Source organism: Callorhinus ursinus, unplaced genomic scaffold (assembly GCF_003265705.2).
Source record: "Callorhinus ursinus isolate GAN/ISIS: 27379988/994484 unplaced genomic scaffold, GSC_fseal_2.0 scaffold14, whole genome shotgun sequence".
NCBI classification, from domain to species: Eukaryota; Metazoa; Chordata; class Mammalia; order Carnivora; family Otariidae; genus Callorhinus; species Callorhinus ursinus.
In genome coordinates this window covers 46744973-46762377 of record NW_027397076.1, presented here as the reverse complement: position 1 = coordinate 46762377, position 17405 = coordinate 46744973, and the positions used below count along the sequence as shown (strand labels likewise).

Genomic DNA, 17405 nt, shown 5'->3' with positions numbered 1-17405 from the left:
ACACACACACACACACACACACACACACACACACACACACACACACATCTCAATTAGAGTCCTGACACAGAATCCAGAGAAATTTGTCTTACCAGCTATCAAGTAGTGACATCTTTCCCTTATTACTTTTCATCTCTTCCAAGGTACAATCCTCCCAAACTCTAATCTAGTTTGTAAACATCTTAAAGAGGGTTACCACTAAGGCCTTAGGACTATAATACAAAAAGACTAGGGCTTCAAAGGTGACTATGCCAGCCCAAATATTTTCCCAAGTGAAGGTGGTAGAAAAATATATCAATACCAAAATCTGTCAATACTGATTTTCTGCCTATGAGTTAATTTTTTTAGTGATTATACAGGTAGAATAAAAGGTAAGAAATAGAAAGATATAGAGAGAGACTGCTTTTCTACTAGGGAGCAGAAAACCTACCTCAGTCTGTGGTATCTCAGATGTAATTTTTACCACTTTCTTCTCTGCTGCCCTGGAAAAGAAGAAATTTTTTTAAAACCAGAAAACTTGATCTTCTAAACCAAAACTTTAAAATGTATAAGAATACACCTGAATCATGTCCTCTGTCCCCTATCTCTCCATCACTCCTTAGTCCAAAAAAGTATGAAGCCCATTAGAACTTCAGTTCCTTGAGCTGCCATCTTTTGATAAGAGTTCAAATAGTAGACTAACCTACTTTGCTAAACTATAAAAAAGTAATCAAGAAAGAAGTCTGGTTAAATATATTGGGCTGAAAGGAAACACTCAAAGGACACCGGAAACCACTTCTTTTACTTTTAGGAACCTTAAATTTACTTTTAGACTAATGACTATTCCTCCAACCCTCATTTAAATGGCAGCTCTCAATTTTCATCAAAACAACAATTAACAAGGGCTCTACAAGCTCTGGTTTCCTTCTTTTACAAATCCCTTATTTCTCCCACAGGGACTGTAGCTCCAGCTGGAACAGTCAAAGTGAGACAAATAAAAATGCCAAAGGGAGTGGGAAGAAAAAAGGCTAAGGGGAGTTTGAATTAGGAAAACATGGTTAAGTTACTAGTCAAAAGGTTTAAGAGAAAACAAAAGAGGGGGGACCATCGGGGCGGGAGACAAAGTTCAGAAGTACCCAGGATAAATGGAAGGGCATTAACCCTCCACCAAACAACTCCCATAAAACTGTGGGTCATAACCAGTCTCATTAAGGTCCCTCATTTAGAGACATGGGCAGCCTTTGTTCCAATATCCCGGACACTTTTCCCATTTGATGCCCTGAAAGGTAGTAATGGTTTAATGGCATTTTCAGAGGAAGCAATTCTGGAACAGGAACTTACTCTCTCCATCCTTTTGTTGGAGGTCCCTGGACTGACAGATAAGCAATGGGTGCCCCCTGCTGACCACAAGTACATCCTACAATATTTAACTACCCTGGTTAGGGGTAGAGGGGTGGGAAGGATCAAACTAGAAACAGTAGCATATTCTTGGAGAACCTCAAGCCAAAGATGAAGGGGATCTTTTTTTTTTTTTAAAGATTTTATTTACTTGACAGAGAGAGACACAGTGAGAGAGAGAACACAAGCAGGGGGAGTGGGAGAGGGAGAAGCAGGCTTCCCACGGAGCAGGGAGCCCGATGAGGGGCTCGATCCCAGCACACTGGGATCATGACCTGAGCCGAAGGCAGACGCCCAATGACTGAGCCACCCAGGGATCTCCTTTTGAATGTTCGAAGTAACTAAATTAGCCCTGAATATTCTTAACGAAAATCCTGAATTCTCATTTCCTGGTCATCCATACTTCCCCAACCCTCTGTCTTGTTCAGACAGAAAGGGATACTGAAGTTTAATGTTTTACTTGAAGTCCAATGCCATTAAGACAACAGTCTTCTCCACCAACCCCAAGCTAATGACTTTCTTCACATTCCCATCTTGAAGCACAATCACTGCAGTACACCTTGTGGCAGAAAGGGAACCCCAGAAAGGACGCTTCTTTCTGCTGTGTTCCAGCTCCCTCAGGCACAATTAAGCTCAAGCAATAAATACACATCACATTCTGGAACTCATGGGAAATTTATTCTCTTTGCTGTTAAATCTCTCTCCTACCCAGTCACATATGAGACATTCTCCAAACTATAGGGACCCAGAACCTTTCTAAACATATTGTAGTCTAGCCACTACTAACACTCTAAAGAGCAAAACCACCCTCCCAACACACACATTTTCAATTTCCTTGTTTAGAAATTCATTAATAAAATTTAAACTTTCTAAATAAGGGAATCACACATTTTACATATGCTAAGGATAATGAATTTCTATAAATTTTCAGACTTCACTGTTAAACCACACAAGCCAATTATCATTGTATTCACCTCATCCTCCTTCTTGCTCCTGAGGTCCCCAAAACATCGCTACTTTAATGGTATTCCTAAGCCATTTCCTTAAGGCATTACATCTAAATATAAACCTCCTATGATGGAAGATAACCACATGGCTTTAAAAAGCAGTATTATTAGGGGCGCCTAGGTGGCTTGGTCAGTTAAGCGTCCAACTCTTAATTTGATTTCCCCTCAGGTCATGATCTCAGAGTTGTGAGACTGAGCCCGCAACAGGTTCTGCACTAGGAGTGGAGCTGCTTAAGATTCTCTCTCTTTGCCCCTCCCTTCCCTTCCTAAAAAAAAAAAAGTAGTATTAATAAATAAAATCTAATGAAACATTAAATATACATCCCCTGTGATGCAGCAAATCCACTGCAGGGGATTTATCATATGGACATACTTATGTATAAATACATCAATAGTTGCATAAAGACATGCAGCACTGCATTTTCTGCTTTATGAATTATCTAAATGTTTATCAACAAGAGATTGGTTAAGTTACTGTTCATCCATAGAATAGGGTACTATTAGCTTCTAGAAAGCATAAGATTCTAAGTTGATAACTACTAAATCTGGGTGATAGGTATATGGGGGTCTACTATACTTTTCTCATAACTTGTGTATATACTTGCAATTTCTCACAACAAGCTAAAAAAGGAGACCTACCACTTACAAAGATAATTACCCCATTTCATTCAGTTGATGTGAGGATTAAATGAGAGTACATGTAAAACACCTAGAATCCTGCCTTGTATATAACATTTAAATAAAAACATTACTGTATAATGATACAAAAAGATCTGAGAAAAATCAAGAAACCCACAATATGCCTAGTGTATGTATCTGTATATACACATATACACAAACTCCCTATGTAACATTCTATATTTTGAAAACCTCTGGGAAGTCAGATAGAGGGTGGAGACAAGGGGTACATAATTTTCAGTTTATATACTCCTCTATGTAGTTTGACTTTTCACTAGCACATACATTGTCTTTTATAATGCATAAATACAGCTATGAGGAACAAAAATGTTAAAAAAGGATTCAACTGTTACTAATGTGCTGGATTTGAGAGCCCCCAAAAAAGATGCTTATGATCAACCTTTTGTTTATGATCAACCTTGTGGGACAGTTTAAATAAATCAAGGCCCACTTTCCACTCTAGTACTCTGTCGTCCCTTCCTCCACTGTAAATCAAAAAGGAAGAGAGAATAGAGTGTTACCTAAGAGACATCATCTCTGCTCAGCACCCTCCTCCCTTACAAAATTCCTTATACACAGAGAATCTAGATGATTCTCTATACAGAAAAAGAATCATCTATTATGGTGCTACAACAAAGGCTAGAACTAAACTCTGGGCTTGAAGTCTCCTAGTCCTAATTATCTATTACATAACCCAAAGACAAACTACCTTGCTTCACTGGGACCATGTACTTTAAATGAAGTAAACTCTTCTGAAAATATATGATCTAACAAGAAATGAAAAAGCCAAAGGGAATGTGTAAGAGGTAAAGAGAGTAAAAGACTAAACCCCTCCAAAACCCAGAACTATCTGTCCTGTACTCAGATCATAAAAAAGGGATAGTTACATATCAACCGTTTTCTCAGGGGGTTCTTCCTCTTTGACAGGCAGTTCTATGGGCTTTGGTTCTTCTTCCTAAAACCAAATGAAACAATAATTAATATAAATCAACAGTAAATACCTATCAATAAAAGAATATAAGAACTCAAAAATGAACCAGTTTTTCAGAACCTTCATGCCCCCTCTATGCTCCCCTAACAAGTTAGCATTTAAGCCCTCTAATGATTGGTGTTAAGCAATGTGGCCAAGGAAGCGGCACGTTGCCAGGCCAGTGACTAACCTTACTCTCTCCAACTCACCTCTGTTTCATCTCCCAGTACATCTTCTTCATTTGCCTCCTCTTCAGCTAAAGAATATTAAAATATTCAGGTCAAGCCCTGCTATAAAACCATCTTGATCACTGTACTTAGGCTAAAATTATAATCATTTTGCTTTCCCAAAATAAAATTCAATAACGGAAGGCAGAACTGATACTCATAAAATCTGCTCCACATGGAGATGATAAAACAGTATTCTCTACCTAACATTAATACAAAGTTGAACTCCAGCTGGACTGAAAAACTGTAATGAGGTCAAACTATAACATTAATAAAAAGTAATGTGGGAGAATATCTTTAAGATTTAGTGGTGGGGAAGGATTTCTAAAAAAAAAAAAAAACCCTGAAGCAAAAGTAATATACGAAAAATTGCAGATTTTCCAAAACTAAGGACACCATGGAAAAAGAAAGAAACAACAAAGAAGGTATTTGTGTCTAAAACCAACAGGGAACAGTTACTAGGAATATAAAATGTCTACAACCTAACAAGTGAATTAAGGGGAACCCCACTAAAAACACAGCAAAAGAGAAACCCTAAGAACCATGAGCACAAGAAATGTTCAAACTTTTTAATTAGAGGAACATAAATTGAACCAAAAGATTAACAAAAATTAAGCCACTTGATAGGACAGCGCCAAGTTAAGACGTGTGGAGGAGATACAAGAACCCTCATGCACTGAAGAACGTAGATTTACAGAGCAATTGAAAACAATTTGGCAGTGCTTAATCATATCAAGGATACATTTATGAACCGATATTAATTAGCAATCCCACTCGTGGGCATTTACCCCAGAAAGAAACTCACACAGAAATATAAATGAACATGAAAGTAGTAGTCTAGGAGGCAATACAGGTGTTTGTCACCAGGTAAATTAAGTAAAATGTGGTGGATTCCATACATGAAAGAACACTATGCAGGAATTCGAATCAATAGACTACATGACTACACAGCCATAGGCCACATGAATATGAATGTATCTTTAAAAAAACACATGGTATTTATTTATTTTTTTTTTTAAAGATTTTATTTATTTAATTGACAGAGAGAGAGAGAGACAGAGAAAGAGGGAACACAAGCAGGGGGAGTGGGAGAGGGAGAGGCAGGCTTCCCGCCGAGCAGGGAGCCCGATGCGGGGCTCGATCCCAGGACCCTGGAATCATGACCTGAGTCGAAGGCAGTTGCTTAACCAACTGAGCCACCCAGGCGCCCCAAAACACATGGTATTTAAAGAAAAGAAGTGAGAAGTAAAGTTAGGCTATGGCCTCACTACCAATTATATAAAAATATTGTATACCAAACAACACTATATGGTTTGCAAGGACAAAGACAAAAAATACCTATCAAGCACAAAAGAATAGCTGCCTAAGGGAGTTGGGAATGGGTATTAAAGGAAATAAATAAAAATCAGAACGGGGACTTGTACAACCTGGGATGATAATATGCCTTAAATAAAGCTGGTTTTGTTTGTTGTTAAAAAGGTGAAATTATAAAATGTCAGACTTAGAAGGGACCAGAGATTCCTTAGGTTCATGAATTTCAAGGGTGGCAACATTTGTCTCATTTCATAGATCAGAATAGACACCTAATCATGTAAATACTGACTATTCAAAATTAACCAAGTAAATTTCTGGCATAAGAGGAATCAGAATCCAAATCTTCCAATTCTCAGTCTGATGATACTTGTTTTAGCATACTTCCTTTCAAACAATTTGCTGAAATAAAATTTAGTGTCTTAAAAAGGGGGGGAGGGGTGTATTTCTTTGCTTTATAATCACTATTTTGGATGATCAAGAGTTTTCTTGATAGAGTTAAGAGCTTATATCACCAACAACCTAAAGGAAAAGGAGAAATCTTCCATATGGCAGAGCCGAAAAATTAATCCCTTCACTCATATCACTCTGCCTCTACAAAACACTCACCATGCTCTTCAAGATATGCCTGGAGCCGGTTGATGAGATCTTGTTTTATTCCCTTGGTCTCCAAACCACGAGCAAGACATTCCTGCTTTAGTTCAGCAAGCTGAGAAAAAAGAATAAAGCTATTCCTTAGTTAACAGAATGAACCTGGTGATTAAAAAAAAAAAAGTTTTCACAAGAAAAAAAGTTCAATCCCAAACTACTGCTTTTAAACCCACCAAGCCTCCAGATCCACAAAGTTGGCCCACTTCTAATGATATTCAATATGCAAGAAAACTTTTCTAACAGATGGTGAAGAATAAATGTCCTACTTTAATAGAATTTTTACCTATTCATGCAACTATTTATCATTATAAACCCCTAGGTATTTCAGGGGGGAGATATCCGCGCCCCCATTACTGTACCAGCTAGCATACAGAAAAAAATGAATCTTTAGGTAGAAAACCTAATTATCTAAAAGCAGATTCTTCTTACTATTATCCCAGATCCTTTACTGCAATTTACTATTTACGTGCATACAAACCTCACCACTGAAGAATTAGGTAGACGTGTTAGCTAGTTTAATGTCAACAATGAACTGATTAAAGGATCTACGTCAAAATGGAAAAAATATCCAATGGCATACTATCAAGTTCTGTGGAAGAGTTTTAAATCAGTAACTTGACTAAACATGTAACAGGTATCAATTTTGCAGACAACAGAAGGAGGAAGGAAGACTTGATGAATTACTGACAGAACTAAGGGGCAGGGAGGGCAAGAAGGGGAGCTCTTCAGAGAGAACAATAAGCCAAAAAGAAGATTCAATTTGGAAGGACTAGGTATCCCTATAAAGTATTACATTTATATTCAAAACTTAAATTGTTCAAAAACCAGATGAGCAAAATCTGACTCAACAGTAACTCAAAGGATAAAGACCTAAGGATTTTAGATGTTTACAAGTACAAAGAGGGTTAACAGTATAATTTGCTACCAAAGTAATTCTAGGTTATGGTAACTGAAAAACAGAATCTATATTAAATGATTATTTCCTATTTTAAGCATAATGACACGCCGATCCAAGGAGAACAAGCAAGAAAAGGAAGGCTCCAGAAATCCTATATGAAGATCAGTGCACAAATAGATGGGCACTGAAAGAAGACTTCCCTGGCTTTGAAGTACAGATCTTTGATCAACCAGGCGAAGTCAGAAAGCAGATCCCCATAGAAAAAGGAACTTTACAAGTAAAGGAATATGCTAGGCATCTCTGGAAGGCTTTCAACCAAGGGAGCATTTGAAAATGGGAGAGGGGAGCCCCCCCCCAATACAATGACTGGGCAGGTGGAGCATTCAATGAGTAGGTCAGGCAAGCAGGGATACTATGTGGAGAGCTATCCTACTCAACAAACCAATAGCACCCTCTACTGAGAAACATAATAGGTAAATCACCCGTTAAAAGCGTAACACGGCCTCTCCTAAAGTCACCTGGGTTCAAATTTCAGCTTTACCACTTACAGCTGTGTAACCTTGGATGCTTAACCTCTCTGTGCCTCAGCTGCCTATGAAATGAGGATAAGGCAAGAGTTCCTATACCCTAGGGCTGTTAAGATGATTAAATCAGTAAATATCTGTAAAGCATTTACAACAGTACTTGGCAGCTAGTAACCACTTCGTAAGTGTTAGACACTGGGTGAAGGATTAGACAAGATTAGACAGAATCACTGCTTTTCAGATTTCCGAATTTCACAAATCAAGGTATTTTTAATTAGGCAGACTGATGGGGCTGCCAACTTTTTATAATATTCCAGCCAGATGGACTGATATGTTTGTAAAAAAACCATAAAAACCAATCACTAGAAAACCATCACACACTTGGATGTAGCAGTGACACCAAACTGCTATAAAAGTTTCTAAAAGCTTACTAATTTTTTAACTTATGGTTAACCAGTAACAGTTCATGACCCACATTGGCCTTCAGACCATACCCTGAATACTATTAACCTAGAATCTAGACACTAAGTGATCTCTAAGGTCCATTTGTTAAGAATCTGGATCTTTCCCACACTGGTACTTTGTTTCTTCATTTTCTCTCTGCTTCCTGGAGAACAAGGCTTTTGATTTTAGTTACACTTTAATGTTTCGTTGGTTTGAGGCATCTGGGTGGCTCAGTCAGTTGAGCATTCAGCTCTTGGTTTGGGCTCAGGTCACGATCGCGGATCATGGGATCAGGCCCCACCTAAGGGTCATCACTACTTGTGGGATGTGCTTAAGATTCTTTCTCCCTCCCTCTCTCTCTTTCTGCTCCTCCCTGAGTGCACGTGCATGCCCATGCTTGCTTGCTCATGAGCAGTGTGTCTCACTCACTCACTCAAATAAACAAAATCTTAAAAAAAGTTTCATCTGCCCGTTATAAAAGTATTATGTTTACTGTAGAATAGTTTGAAAATTCTAAGGGTATAGAGAAAAATAAAAGTCTTTTTTTTTTTTTAAAGATTTTATTTATTTATTTGAGAGAGAGAGAATGAGAGAAAGCACGAGAGGGAAGAGGGTCAGAGGGAGAAGACGACTCCCTGCTGAGCAGGAAGCCCGATGTGGGACTTGATCCCAGGACTCCAGGATCATGACCTGAGCCGAAGGCAGTCGCTTAACCAACTGAGCCACCCAGGCGCCCGAGGAAAATAAAAGTCTTATGTAACCCCAGCAAATGGACATTTAACATTTTAAATATATCATTTGTATGCGTGTGTTTAGAGGGTGCTGGTTGTTTACAAAGCAATACAACTTCTTTATATCTTGTAACCCTTAATCTTCCTCAGAAGCCTCCATTCCCCCCCCCCCGGTTTAAGTTAACACTTTTTGGTAAATATTCAGGTAATTCAAAGTTCAACGTTCTAACAGAGTTGTTCCTCCCTTCTCTTTCCTTCCCCAAATTGTGCCTAGATACAGCCAAGGTTTACAAAAACTCCCAGCTGACAGGAAAAGGAAAATGATGGTTTTTGCACCGGCAGCTGATCTAGACTTGGGAACTGACAGATTGGTATAACTGGTAGTGTAGCATGGATAGCATCCATCACTGCTGACCACTGGCCCTGCCACTGCCTCTGGTCACTGAAATCTCAGCCCCCACCAGTTCCCAGTCCCTAACCCCAGATCTGTGGCTCATTCATAAGGTCAGTAACAGCCCAACATTATGTCACAATGCCTACATCACTCACCTCATCACATAGGCATTTTATCTCACATCATCATAAAAAGGGTGAGTACAGTACAATAAAGTATTTTGAAAGAGAGCACATTCATGTAACTTTTATTACAGTATATAATTTTTCTATTATTGGTTGTTGTTAATCTGTTACTGTGTCTAATTTATAAATTAAACTTTATTATAGGTGTGTATTTATAGAAAAAAAAAATATAGTATATGTAAGGATTCAGTACCCTAGGTTTCAGGCAACCATTGGGAGGTCTTGGAACATAACCCCCATGAATGGGGTGGGGGAAATTCTGTATATTCAGAATCTAATTCCTTCTGGTCTTTCATACAGATTACTATAACTTTTAGCCCTTGCACCTCATTATAGTTTATTCTCCACAAAGTATCCAGAGTAAACTTTTAAAATTTTAAGTCAGGAAAAAAAAAATTAGGCAGAACATGTCATTCCTCTATTCAAAACCCCTCCATTGGTTTCCTATCTCAAGGGTAAAAGCCAGAGTCCTAATGGTCACCTATAAGGTGATAACCTGTAACACTTTGCACAAGACTCACTCCTTGGGGTGCCTGGGTGGCTCAATTGGTTAAGCCTTTGCCTTTGGCTCAGGTCATGATCCCAGAGGCCTGGGATCAAGCCCCACATCGGGCTCCCTGCTCAGCAGGAAGACTGCTTCTCCCTCTCCCATTCCCCCTGCTTGTGCTCTAATAAATAAAATCTTAAAAAAAAAAAAAAAGACTCACTCCTTTACCTCCCAGTCTCTGCTTTAACATCACCTTCTCGATTAAGGCCTTCCCCAGTCACCTTATTTAAAATTTCAATACCCGTAGTCCCACTGTACTACACCCAACACCTTTCCTATTTTTCTCTACAGACCTTATCACTATTTAACATACTATAAATTTTACTTATTTAACTGTCTGCTTTGTTCACTGCTCTATGCCCAGAACCTATGGTAGCTGGCACCTGGAAGGCACTCCATAAATATTTCCTGAATAAGTCCCAAACCTTTACTATCAGCTCTCAGCTCTTGAAAAGGAGACCCACATTTCCAACTATGATTAGACATCTCCAAGTGCAAATCTCAAAGACACTTAAGCCCAAAACTGAACTTATCTTCTTTGCTGCATGAAACTGGCTTCTTCTCTCAACCTAGCCTGCTCAAACCTTGGATTCACCTTTCATTCCTCCCACATCTAACTCATCTATAAATACTTACAATTTTATATCCCAAATTTCTTTCAAATTCATTCCCATTCTAATATCCACTACCTTATTTCAGGTCTTACTAAGTTTATTCACTTGACAGTGTTTGAGCACCCACTCCATCAAGCATTATCGTAGATACAAGGAAATAATCATAAAGAAAAGAGAAAGAGTTCTTGCCCATGTGAAGTTTACAATCTAGTAAGAAAACAAGGCAACCAATGATCGTATACATAAAGTTTAATATAACAATGTACAGGGTCCTACGAAAGTATTTAAAAAGTGGTCCGATCATGTGTGTGGATATGGAGAACTTATCCTACCTAAGGGTTTCTTGGGTAAATGATGTTTGGCTGATATCTGAAGGGAACTAGTACTTAATTAGACAAAGGTATGGGGGATGGAGGTGGCAGGAGCAGTGCAGCCGAAAGCATGTTCTGGGCTCTGAGGTAAAGAAAGAGAGCAGTGCAGTGATTAAGAACATGACTTTGGAGACAGACTATCTGGATTTGAGTCACCACTTATTAGCTCTGTGACCTAGGGCAAGTTACTCAATCTCTCTGAGCTTCCATTTTTCTCATTTTAAAATGGGGATAACAGAGGCATTTGCCTTACAGGGTTATTATGAGAATTAAATCAGTTAATGTACATAAATAGCTTCAACCAGACCTTGCCACATAGTAAATGCTAAGTATTAGTAATTAATGAACACAGCTATTCTGAGAAATGAAATGAAATAAAGCCACTGTGGTTGGGAGTGTGAGAAACTAAGCTGGAGAGACTGGCAGGGGTATAATTAAAAGGTTTTAAGCAGCAGAGTGAATACTATAATAAAAATCTAACTGGTAAAATCTCTTGCTCTCCAGACCCCATCCTCCATACTGCCAAAAGAACAGAAACTGATCACATCAGCTCTTCCTTTCCAATTTTCCAAAGGCTCCTCACCTTCTGCCTACATGACAAAAACCAAACACCTTACACAAGTTAAAAGGCCCTTTTCAATATCATTCCATTCTACTTTTATGGTCACATAGTTCACCTACTTTCCTTTCCAAACTATCTTCAACCACCAACATAAATGCACTTTATGCTTCAATATTACAAATGTCTCGATGTTCTCAACACTCTGACACCGAACATCCTTGTGGTCCTCTCCTCTGTAGTAGTCCTTTTTTCACCATTGACTGGAAATTTGGTACCACTACAGTTCAAGACACTTTCACCCACATTCAGTCTCTCTCTCCAACTGTGTTAGAATGACTGCATTTCCACAAAGTCTCCAGAAATTTGCTGTTGAGGTGGACTTACATATCAATTCAGATAATATTTTTCCCTCCTACTTCAAAGCTTGTTCCTTTCGTCTGAGACTCTATACTAAAGCCCCAAATTCTCTTTATAAAACTGGAGTTTTTAAAAAAGAGATAAAACTCTAGTCAACCCAAAAGTCAGGATCACTCCATCAAGATCAACCATGGAACCAAACATGAACTGTCCCAGAAATCAGAATTAAAGGCATAGGTTCTTAACCAGAGGTCCACGGACTCCTCAGGGCTACAATGTAGTTTTATGAAGCCCCTCAAATCGCATGCAAAGTGTATGTACATGCCTTTTTCTGGGGAGAGGGTTCATACCTTTCATCAGAGTTTCAAAGATATCTGTGACCTCCAAAAGGTTAAGAAGCGCTCTAGAGAAAAAGCAAAGACAAGCAAATGTGATTAAAAGAGTGAATCCTTTTCAAGGGCACCTGGGTGGCTCAGCTGGATAAGTGTCCAACTCTTGATTTCGGCTCAGGTCACAATCTCAGGGTCATGAGACTGAGCCCCATGTCCAGCTCCCCGCTTGGCCGGGAGTCTGCTTAAGACTCCCTCTCCCTCTGCTCCTCCCCCTGCTCATGCTCTCTCCCTCCCTCTCTCTAAAAATAACTAAATCCTTAAAAAAAAAAAAAAAAGAGTGAATCCTTTTCAGGCTGTCAGGAGGGCCTCATATTCTCTCAGACTATAATACCTGAAATCGGGTCAGAGGACATTATCCTATCAAAATCAAATTTAATATAAACCTGACAAATACAGATTTTATGGAAAGAATCACTCCATAAACCAACACAAAATCCACAAAGGCAAGTCACAAGACTACTGACTTATTCCAGGGATTTGAAAAGTGGAATTAATAAAAAGAAAATACTAAATCTTTTATTCATATTTCCTTTTTATCTCCATTCACTCAAAACTTTCTTTTCAGGGTGCCCGGGTGGCTCAGTCGTTTAAGTGTCTGACTCTTGATTTCGGCTCAGGTCATGATCTCAGGGTTATAAGACTGAGCCTGGCATCGGGCTCTGTGTTCAGCTGGGAGTCTGCTCATCCCTCTCCCTCTGCTCCTCCCCCTGCTCGCACTCTCTGTCAAATAAATAAATGACAAATTTTTTTGTATGTTTTATAACATGCATAACAATATGGCAAAACATAATTTATTTAAGTAAGTAGACATATAACAGAGGTGGTTACTCAATCTTTTTTACTTGTTGCATTAGGAGACCACTGATATAATCTACAGATTTCAGTGCTACCAACAGTAACTCCAGGATACACGAAAACCCACGAGAACAGTTTAGAATCCATGGGGGTGAGAAATCAAATTTCAAAGAAAGGCTAACTGGTGTCAAGCAGCATGTGTCCTCCCTACCCTCATTCTCTTTACTCCTTTTTTAAAGCTCATCAAGCTTTAAAGGATCAATTTTCAGCTTTGGCTAAATCAGCCTGGTTTGTCCAAGATTCCCAGGATGATGTGATCAAAACATGACCAAAACATCTGATGGGAAAAACTACTTGTGAAACCACAAATGGACAATTAATCAAGATATTCTCTAATTCACGCTAAAATAAACTACTCTCTTCTTCTAGGAAACTAATAATGTCAGGAAGCGACCAAGACTCCCAAAAGATACAACTTAAAACAGCCCTGTGACTGAGAGTGTCACCCAGTGGTGACACCAAGAGATGCAGGGTCCATCCACGAATTGAAATGGGAAGAGAGAAACCTAACCACGGAACAAGCTCTTCCAAAATATTACAGCTACGAGTGAGTGGTCTTTCTAGTGGTAAGGGGTAAGGGTAGGGGGTAAGGCGGGCGGGCCGAGAACCGGGTGAGAGAATTCGAAAAACTTTTAAATCTGAGGTATCTGTGCCTTTACTAATAACCCTTAAGGTCTCCGAAATCCCTGGCTTCTAAGGAGAGGCCTAGCTTCTGAGGCCTCTCCTCAGGTTTCCAAAGTTAGCTCCGAGGGCGTAACCCCACCTAAATAAAGGGAGTGGAAGCATTCTCTGGATCCTGTTTGAAACGCGGGTAGATATAAATACACAAAGCTGCCATCATTTGCTAACGGGAATCCCAGCTTTGGACAACAGACTGGAAAGCACCGACCCAGGAAAGAAAAAGGGGTCCTGGCTCCAGCATGGGGCAAAGAGGAGGGGACCACTGACGTAATGCAGCTCTGACGAGAAATGAAAAGGGAGTATAACAGGTTGAAAGCACTTGCACACCCCGTGGGGAAGTGACGGATGATACAACGATGACGAGCCGAAATAACACAGATACTGTGTTATCCCATATCTCCGTACGGAGAAATGGGAAATTAGGGAAGGCGTAGTGGGGAAGAAGGGAGGCACAAAAGAAAAGAACTACGGCGGGAGCCAGAAAACGAAGTGGAAAAGCCTGCAAGATGAACAGGCAGTAAAAGGCGCAAGCCACCCGGCAGAATTCAGTCCCCAGAAAAGTCTAACTCAGCCTTTCCCCGCCTCACGGTACCTTCAGTTTATGGAGCTCCACCGTCTCCGCCGCCATCTTGTTACCCCTCCAGTCCACTAGGCCCCCACCCGCTGCCTCCGCTTCCAGGAGCTCCCGCCTAGGCGCAGATAACCACGGCCGACCAATCGCTGTCACTCTTACTCCCACCTCACACTATCAACTCCCCGCATTAGTCAACAGCTGACGTCGCTCTCACTCCTCCAGGCAGCTTTCCCCACCTCTCTCAAAAGATGGGACAGGGAGAGGGGCGGGTTCTGAACTTCCCGAACGGCGGAAATGGCGACCAATTGCGCGTCCCCGTTGCAAACTGCCAACCAATGGGTGGCGGCAGCGCTGATTCTGTTCCACGAATAGGGAGAGCGCAGATGGGCGAGGACGGCTGCTTCCTGGAGACCACAGGGGTGGAAGTGAACGCCGCGTTTCGAGTCGGACCGGCTTCTGAAACCAGCAGGTAGGGGGTGCCAGGAGACTGGAAATGGGGCTGAGGAAAAGTGGTGCGAGGCGAAAGGTGGTGGAGGGCGGGGGGAGTTAGAGCGTCGGCAAGTTAAATACCGAGAGGAGCTCTAAAGAGAGCCCTGAGGATAGCCGATGAACGACAAACGAGAGAGGGGAGCTGGGAGGAGCATGGGGCGGGTTCAATACTAGGGTTTAGGGAATTTTAGGTAAAGACGGGCGAGCAAGATCTGCTTCCCAAGTAGGCATCAACAAGCACGATTTTAAAGGGCCAAGTTCAGACGATCAGAGCCGGTCCTGGAATCGGGGATAGGGCTCCGTCTCTCGAGATGCTAAGCTCAGGTCCCTTCCTAGCTCAATCCAAAAGCCATTGGGTAAATACTTGGCAGCGCCCTTCGCTTGAGAAAGAGATTGGGATGCGGCCTGCTTACATGCCAAGTAGATGAGAGACAGGACGGGCAAGCCCCATACGAAGAGGTGGGGATTAGTTTTGTCCCCTCTCCCCTTATTAGTGGTTCCTTGTTTTCCCTGCTGCCCTAAGTCCCTGCCCCAAAACTAGGCTTACCCCTCCAGGTTACAGTTGAAGTGTAAGGATCAGAGTAAAGATTACCAATAATGTCTCTAAGAGTAGAGAGGACTCGTCTTGCCTTTTAAGTTTTCTTTCCTAAGTCTTCAGTTTTTCCTTTGTCCACAACAGGGAAGTTCTTTTATTCCCAATAGAATTCAGGGGATTTGGGCTATTCAGGAGACAACTTGGGGGAACAAATTCAGAAAGGTTGAGAGGAAATTGAGTTGGACTCCTGCCTGATCCCCCACGGCGGTAGGATGAATGTGGGGGTGGCACACAGCGAAGTAAACCCCAACACTCGAGTGATGAATAGCCGGGGCATCTGGCTGGCCTACATCATCTTGGTAGGACTGCTGCATGTGGTTCTACTCAGCATCCCCTTCTTCAGCATTCCTGTTGTCTGGACCCTGACCAACGTCATCCATAACTTGGTGAGCACTAAACCAAACCCTTATACCGAACCCAGGCCTTTCCCAAGCAAAAACAAAATCACTGATTATTTGGGGATTTATGTCTTCCTTTCGGGATCTCAGCATAATTCTTGGGCTGAAGGACTACTTTCTGCCTCCTCACACTGCCCCCTTCCCTCCTCCCAGGCTATGTATGTCTTCTTACATACGGTGAAAGGGACACCCTTTGAGACCCCTGACCAAGGAAAGGCTCGGCTACTGACACACTGGGAACAGATGGACTACGGGCTCCAATTTACCTCTTCCCGCAAATTCCTCAGCATCTCTCCTATCGTACTGTGAGTCCAGGGGGAGATATGGGAAATGCTCCAAGTGTCAAGGAAAAACCCCCACAGGGAAGCTTTAAAAAAGCAGACTACTCACTTACACCCTTTGAAGGTATTATGGCATGGTCTAAATCTAGGGAGAGCAATAAAAAGTAGAAGATAGTAATCAAGCATTCCTTGCTGCCCCTTTGGTGGTAGGGGAATGGAGAAAGGACTCAGAAAACACCCAAGCAAAACCAAATAGTTTTACACCTCTAAAGGAAGTGAATAAATAAAGCAGAACTGATATAAATCTGTGAAAACTGTGGGGAATGGAAGCAAAGGGACTCTAACAGTCATATAGACTTCAGCTGTCATTTGCCACGTCATTAACAATTAAAAAACACTCTTATAAATCTCTAGCTAAAGGTGCTGATTATCTCCCCAACCCCAAAGTAAATACTGTTAATTTAACTGGAATATTTTCAGATATTTTAGGACTACATGCAAAAAAACCGGTGATTTCAAATAGAAGAGAAAGTCACTGCAAAGTCATAAATACGGATAGGGAAGGCCAACTTCACTTAACCCATTTCTTCTCTCCCCAGCTACCTCCTGGCCAGCTTCTACACCAAATATGATGCTGCTCACTTCCTCATCAACACAGCCTCATTGCTCAGCGTACTGCTGCCTAAGTTACCCCAATTCCATGGGGTTCGTCTCTTTGGCATCAACAAATACTGAGGGATGGCGCTGGGGATAACACTGGACCAAAGGGCTATAACATCCTTTCCTTCTCCATATTGTCTTCTGTGTCTTGAAAGCCCGAGAACTATATAACCTTTCCCAAACTCCCAGGAAGATAACAGATTGGAAAATGGGGCTCCCTGGGCCCAGCCCTGCTAAGAGCAAATTTCTCTGAATCAGGAAAGGTGGAAAAGATAAGGGCCAAATCACTCTCCCTCACAGCAGAAAGCCATGCTTGAGCAGTTTGTTTGGTGATTAAGTTTTTCCAGATCTTCCACCTGCACCACCTTCCAGCTCTGTTTTGCTGTGTATTTTCCTTATAATAAAGATAATTTTTTTTTCAGATATGGCTAGTTTGGTCAGCAGGAAGGGTAGGGAGATGTCCTCATAAGGTTGGGGAAGAAACAAGGAATAGCAACTTATTGTATTAAACTTCTCTAAGGTATTTTTTTATCCCCTCTCCCTTGGTCCAGTAGGAGGTGCCCTTCACTCAGCTAACACTTAGTAGGGAAAGAATTCTCAAGTGAGAAAAAGGGCAAAGAAGAGAGGGAAGA

The 17405-nt window shown here is 41.0% G+C and overlaps 2 protein-coding genes across 4 annotated transcripts in view; one reads left to right on the top strand and one right to left on the bottom strand.

Moving 5' to 3' along the window:
* Positions 1-14631, bottom strand: part of SARNP (SAP domain containing ribonucleoprotein) — a 46153-nt gene extending 31522 nt beyond the window's left edge. The window contains exons 1-5 of one of the 2 annotated variants that reach the window (XM_073900873.1): positions 14369-14631; positions 6180-6279; positions 4242-4288; positions 3950-4017; positions 431-482 (exon numbers count right to left, since the gene is read on the bottom strand). In XM_073900873.1, the coding sequence (XP_073756974.1) occupies positions 431-482; positions 3950-4017; positions 4242-4288; positions 6180-6279; positions 14369-14404 (303 nt within the window). In that variant the 5' untranslated portion in view covers positions 14405-14631. The remainder of the gene's footprint in view (positions 1-430; positions 483-3949; positions 4018-4241; positions 4289-6179; positions 6280-14368) is intronic. The other variant, XM_025883178.2, reaches the window with a different exon arrangement.
* Positions 14632-14711: 80 nt separating this feature from the next.
* Positions 14712-17194, top strand: ORMDL2 (ORMDL sphingolipid biosynthesis regulator 2). Of its 2 annotated transcripts, none has more exons than XM_025883176.2 (4): positions 14712-14819; positions 15519-15820; positions 15986-16137; positions 16713-17194. In XM_025883176.2, exons 2-4 carry the CDS (start codon positions 15647-15649, stop codon positions 16846-16848), a joined length of 462 nt encoding a protein of 153 aa, XP_025738961.1. In that variant the 5' UTR covers positions 14712-14819; positions 15519-15646; the 3' UTR covers positions 16849-17194. The 2 variants fall into 2 exon arrangements, with proteins under 2 accessions (XP_025738961.1, XP_025738960.1); XM_025883175.2 differs by having other exon boundaries at positions 14723-14819; positions 15646-15820.
* Positions 17195-17405: the final 211 nt, after the last annotated feature.